This window comes from Nannobrachium achirus (assembly GCF_963921795.1).
Source record: "Nannobrachium achirus genome assembly, chromosome: 12".
NCBI classification, from domain to species: domain Eukaryota; kingdom Metazoa; phylum Chordata; class Actinopteri; order Myctophiformes; family Myctophidae; genus Nannobrachium; species Nannobrachium achirus.
In genome coordinates, this window is record NC_137832.1 from 36,552,324 (window position 1) to 36,559,051 (window position 6,728).

General features: G+C 40.9%; 1 protein-coding gene across 2 annotated transcripts in view; it reads left to right on the forward strand.

The window, feature by feature from the left end:
• agtpbp1 (ATP/GTP binding carboxypeptidase 1) overlaps positions 1-6,122 on the forward strand; it is a 54,795-nt gene extending 48,673 nt beyond the window's left edge. For both annotated transcript variants that reach the window (XM_080739133.1, XM_080739134.1), the window contains exon 26: positions 3,106-6,122. In XM_080739133.1, coding sequence (XP_080595259.1) covers positions 3,106-3,289 — 184 coding nt within the window. In that variant the 3' untranslated portion in view covers positions 3,290-6,122. The remainder of the gene's footprint in view (positions 1-3,105) is intronic.
• Positions 6,123-6,728: the final 606 nt, after the last annotated feature.

Sequence of the window (6,728 nt, forward strand, 5' to 3'; positions counted from 1 at the left end):
GACAAACTGCTGGATGTCCCTAGTAATAACAATAATTGTATAATATCCCATCATCTATCTAGTAGTCATATGATTATGTCATACAAAAATAACAATCTAGGCATCACAATATTTTTGTTTCAGTCAGTCACAGTAGGCTATTATTGTTTTGTGAACTCCCAAAATGTTCACAGGATCTTGCTGTAGATTAAACACACTGACTGACTTGATGTAAATGTTAAAACAATGTATGTGCATACACACAGACACAGTACACACAAGAATGTCCTGTTATGCCATTCTCATATAGCCTTATATGATCTAGCCTGTTCAGATGTATTCTCAGATCATTATATCCAACCCTTGTTTTCCATAGTTTAGCTAACTAGCCAAAGTTCTGATTGCATGCAGACTCATTTTTGCATGTAGGCTAATCATGTTCATACTTCACCCAATCTGAATAGTCCTATACTGCTTATTTTTTCTCCTATTCTACTTCCTATGTATAGCCTATATGCTTCACTCCTCATGTGCATTTGCTTGAGCACTGCTGCTATTGATTAGTGATTGTATATTCTGCACAACACCTGCACATATTTAAGCTGCTACTAAAAATACAATGTAGTGTTTTATTGTTATACAGTTTTATATTGGCTTGCATGGGAGGCTGGGCTCAAGTCAGAGTTCTGGTGTCTCATTCACTTGCTGGTGATGATGGTGGTCTGCACTTTTTATTTCATGGGACTGTTGTGGATTATACTGTATTAATAATACAGTAGCTGTATCTGAGTGTGCATGTAATGGATGATTATGTGTAGTGATCATGGTTAGATCAAGTTAAAATTCCTGGACTTTGTTTCAAGAGCTAGCATTGTCAAATTGTTACACCAGACACTACATGTTTGTTTATATCCTGCTTAGGCTACAAGAGTAAAACTAAAAGTAGACAAAAATGGTAAATGGTGTTACAATTTGACAAATAAGGTGAACATGATTGCTGAGGCGATCACGGCTACCGTATCATTGTGAGACATGTCATTCAAACAGTAACAAAGTGTTCCCGGTTGGCCGGTTCTCCGCTTGCATGGGGGGGCCCATACAGATTTCTGGCCTAGGGGCCCAGAATTGCTAGTGACGCCCCTGTGCGTGCTAGTGTACGTGTGTGTACACGCACGCCACACATGTATGCGTGCATTTCACCTTGTCTTAGCTGACAAAATCGGGAACAGACGGATGACACACACTTACATGCGAGCATAATGTAGTATGGTATGTTTTGTACTGTATGTTGTGTGCCATGCATGTACTGTAGATACACACAACGCTGTTCCGAGAGAACAACATGGTGAGATCCCTGTGTAGAGTAACAAAGCCTCAACCATTACAGGCCATTATTGGACTTGTGCGCGTGTGCGTGTGCGTTCGCGTGCACTGCATCACATCTACTGTACACATATACTTACTGTACTTCAGTGGTGGAAAAAGTACTCACATTTTATACTTAAGTAAAAGTATCAATACTGCAATATAGAAATACTCTGTTACAAGTAAAAGTCTGGAATCCAAGATTTACTTGAGTAAAAGTATAAAAGTATTGGTTTAAAAATGTAGTCAAAGTACCAAAAGTAAAATACAAAATGTTTGAAAATCGCTGATCTACAAGCTCACAACGCGTCGCATACCTTGGCTATTTTCAAATAGCCAAGGTATAAAATAGGGCTAAAGTGGTATATGTGTGATTTATAATATTATAATTTATATCTACAAAGTAACTAGTACGTTTTCAAATAAATGTGGAGTAAAAGTACAATATTTAGATCTGAGATGTAGTGGAGTAGAAGTAAAAGTATTGGAAATTGGAAATACTCAAGTAAAGTATAAATACCTAAAAACTACAATACTTAAGTAAATGTAGGTAGTTACTTTACACCACTGGGGTGGGTGGGTGGGTGGGTGGGTGTGTGTGTGTGTGTGTGTGTGTGTGTGTGTGTGTGTGTGTGTGTGTGTGTGTGTGTGTGTGTGTGTGTGTGTGTGTGTGTGTGTGTGTGTGTGTGTGTGTGTGTGTGTGTGTGTGCGCTTACGCTGCATCACATCATCTGTACATGTATACTTACTGTACTCCATCACAATATTTCTCTAGACACACACACACACGCACACGCACACGCACCACTCCATGATAATCCACTTAGGTATATTGTGTGTGTGTGTGTGTGTGTGTGAGAGAGAGAGAGGGTCCATGGAGGAGGGGGGAGGGGTGGGAGGTCAACGTCTGAGCCCCTCTGATCGACTGTCTCTCAGGGATCACATTTCAGACCATTAACACCATTAAAAACCCACTAAAGCCACTAAAACCTCAAAGAACACAGTAACCATTTAACCATTAAGACGCACTGGGAAGGAAACCAAGTGCGTCAGTGGCAGCGCACGGGCGTCGTTTGTTAGCAATATTAAAGTGTTGTTCGGTTAAAATCTGGGGGCCTTTATCATCTGGGATTGTCTTATATTTCTGTGCTGATTGTTGAAATGTGTTGTGCATATTTATTTTCAAGAGCCGACCCGACAACCCGATTGATTGGAATATGTCTTAATGAGCTCAATTAAACAAAAACTGACAAAGACAAAAATACTAAATCTGCTTGCTCGTATAGCACATAATCAAAGTATAAACGGTGTGCTTCAAGTGCTTTAAAATGTTTTTCCCTACACAATTAGCTACACAGTCCCTATTCTTAGAAAATTCTTAAACTCTTTGAATATTTCAAATCCTTCTAAGGTTTTTGAAAAACCTATGTTTACATGTTAGTGGTGCTGAAACCTTTTCATGTGAAGGACCCCCGAAATTATATGTATTTGGCCAAGGACCCCCATCTCAAAATATTTAGCTCCAGGGACCCCCCCCCAGAAGCCAAATTTGAGTTACAAATGTTCGCTTAAAAAATACATATATTCAAAGATTTGCATACGTTTTCACGACTTTTCAAAAATAGCCAAGGTATAAAATAATTAAGGCCCCCTCCACATTGGGCCCTAGTAACTCAGTCCCACTTTTCCCCCCCTTGTGACGCCCCTGGGTGTCACACTGTGGTGTAGCTTCTGCTGACGTTGTCATGTCTCGTCCCGCAGCAGCAGCAGCCCCACCACCTACGTGATGGACGAGGACGAGCCCTTCCTGGAGGAGGTGGACTACAGCGCCGAGAGCAACGATGAGGAGGGCGACCCCGAAAACGACCCCAGCAATGACCTCCTCCAGGACACCCCCGTTCACCGCGGACATCTGTCCGACCCCGAGACCAACCACAGGGACTGACACAAACACCTCTACCCCATGGAGCGAGGTGGGAGACAGACACCGGTCAAATAATGGATGGCGTTTTGGAATAAAACAAAGGGTGTTTTTTTAGATGACGTTGGTCAAATGGCTGGTGAATCTTGGGAGCCAAGCTGTCGTAGTGGCCGGTGGATAAAATGGTTAGAATGCTCACCCTGCCCTTTGCCGCAGGCCCTACATGCTTTCAGTATCGTAGCTATACTAAGCACTAGTTTGACCTGGGTTTTATCACTTTAGTGGTCCCTAATTTTAATGGGTTCAGCGGGGGGGTCTTCTCTGGTATTGGTTGATCTCAGCTAGCACAGTGGAGCCAACCAGACTGCTCTTGGAAGTACAAACCAAATCACTCAAAGAGATGTATGTTACAGTATGTTCTATACGTAAAGGATTTTAATGAATTATTCGCCCAGATTCAACCATGACCTTTAACCGCTGACAACTAACCCCGGTCTTCTTAGACACCATTACTGTAAAGCGTCTGAGCCACACTTAACTTACCAATGCCAAGGTCTCCAGTTGGTCACCCTTAACTTGAACCCCTTGCTGACCTTCTAGACTGGAGTAGCTACAGTACATTACCTACTAGCTTTAAGTATTTTATTCAACCTACCTTTCATTTCAGGTGCATGGGTCGATGTATCCAATAAATTGGGATCTGTTTGAAGGTTCCTCAGTTTCAGCTCCTGCTTATTTGTTCTAATGTAGTCTTTAGAAAAAGAAAAGCAATGTTGATTGCAGGGAACTGGAACACCAACCCGCCTTCTTATTTATTTTACTTCATTCCATCCTTTTGATGGGTTTTAATGTGCCCTCCTTGTTTCCTTCTTTCCCTTACTTTCATTCCCCTTTAGTTCTTTCTCTTCTCCTTCTCTCCCTCCTCGTCTGTTACATGTCAAGGCAATGGTGTTGGACTCTGTGGCAGAGATTATAATCCAGGAAGTCGAGGCATTACCTGTTGAGCCGCAACACAAAGCTATTGTTATGAGATTGTCCGTTTGTGTGCTTGTCTGTCTGTATGCCATGCTGTCCACAAATATATCCACAGAGGGTGCTGAAGAGGCTTAATTATGTACCTCTTGGTTTATTTAGAGCTAGGTACAATAGGTGTTGTGTCAAGTTCATTTTAAAGATGGGAGGGGAGTTATTTTAGCTACAGCTTGATTTTAGTGTGATCCCAGCTGTCTCAATTAGACCCGGTCCTAGATAAAGTATGCTAGACTCTACACCTTACTTCCGGTACCCCTTTGTCCGTCCCCCCGTCCCCCCTGAACCTGTAGTCCATAGCCTATTTGCCTTGCTTATCTAACAGTGAGACATATTTAACTACTATAGAATGATCACGTCTCTAACAGGACAAAATGTCATATGGTACAACACATGAAGTGCACATACTGTACAGTAAGTTATAGTGTACCCACACTCACACAACACAACACAAGTTCACACAGACAGGTTTTGTTGTGTCTTGAACCGTGTCTGCTTAAATTGACATTGGTAACCTTGGTGATGAGGGTTGAATGTACGATATTTGCACACACTGGTCACTTTTTCCTCCGAACGATAGACTATAATTATTGCAAAGTAAGACCAAGCAATTATAGCCGTAATGTACAAATAGCATGAGCTGCAAAAGCAGGGAAGGCTTTTGCACTGTGAATGTGCTGTACACATAAAACAAAGAAGCGGAACAAGGGAGATATATATATATATTAAAAAAAACATCACTTGAAGTGAATAAGTCACTTTTTGCAAAGGCTTCACCTTACATCACCTCACAAGGTTCCAAAGCTCAGCCAAAAGCTGATCTTTATACGTTAAATCGTACTGGAACTCTTTTCTTGTCCAGTCTGTGTGTAGGCTTTGTGGATTTGCACGTGAGAGACACCAATGTATAACAGTACATTATGATTGAAAGAATGGTGCTTTTTTGAGAGTCAAATGTAGCTGAATTGTTGTATAATTTGTTTCATAGTTAATATGGTTAGTAAAACAAAACAAACAAGTAAATACCATATTTTTTACAATTAGCGCATGGCTGTTTTAAGTTGTATTTATTTTCTAATTTATGATGTTTTTTTTGTCAGATGCAGCCTGAGGTGTGGGTGTGTGTGCGCGTGCGTTAAGCGTGTGTGTGTGTGTGTTAAATGTGTGTCCCTTAACCATTTAAACCCTATATAGTACGTTGACCGGAGTCCCCCAGGGGTCTGTAGTAGGTCCTCTCCTTCTTTCCCTCTACACCAAATGTCTCCAAAAATAGTGCATCTACAACACATGGCGTTGTGACACATTTTGAGTCTGTAGATCTGCTATTATTAGTTGAATGTTTGCCCCAGAACAAGGATGCTAGGGTTCATTTGGTTAATCCTCTTTGTATGTGTCTGATATCTATGTGTTACCATTTATATCGTTGCCGTCGGGCAGAAACCTTGTATCTCCATGTTTTTTTTAGTTTTTTTCTTGTTTTAGTTTTTTCAATAAATGAATGCCCTACTTCGTCCTAGTGTCACACAAAAGTTGAAAGCATAGCCGATCTGCAAGCTCACAGCGAGTCACGCGCATGCGTAGTGAGCCTGTAGATCTGCTGTTTTTGCTATTTTAGATTGTGTTTTTTAAGTGATTGTGGTTAAAGTATGTGTGTCTTTACTCTTTTTATGTATATACTATATATAAATATTGAACCAATGAAAAGTATTACAAGAGCTAGTGACTCAACAGGGGGTCCGGGACCCCTAGGGGGTCCTCCCTGTTACTACAGGGGGTCCTTCAAATCATTGTTTGATAGAAACCTTTTTTTCTCCTTTTTTATATTAACCACTTGAACCCTAACATCCATATTCTGAGAACTTTAGCCAAAGAAATAGCAGATCTACAAGCTCACAATGCCTCACGCTGCGAGGCGTTGCGAGCTTGTAGATCGGCTATTTTTGGCAAAGAGGTTTGGTGTAGAGGGGAAAAAAGTACAGAGTGACAGGTCAAGTTTTAAATTCGGTTCAAGTAGTTAAATATCTGAAAACACAAATTGACATAAATCCAAAATACACTGATGATTGTGCTGTCAAACGATGAAACCATATGTAATCTGGGGGTCCCTGCTTCATCTCTCTCTCAGCAAAGGGGTCCTTGGCCTGAAAACGTTGAAGACCCCTGCTTTAGACGTACAAGGTTTCCACCTGACAGCAACCATATGAGAGACTGTTACAGTGTGTTGTGATGGGAAGTGTGAACCATGCGCCTGTTTGTCTCTTAGAAAGAGTTTTATGTCTGCCATAATGCTGGGCAGCTAAAACAGTGATTTTCTTTCTTTTTTATTGACTTTTTAGTTTTGTTTTGTTTGTGGGGAGGCAAGCTAAAATCGCAAAAAAAACATTTAAGTTGATTGTGACACATAATTTGAAGCTTAATGTTAAAACTTAGGGAA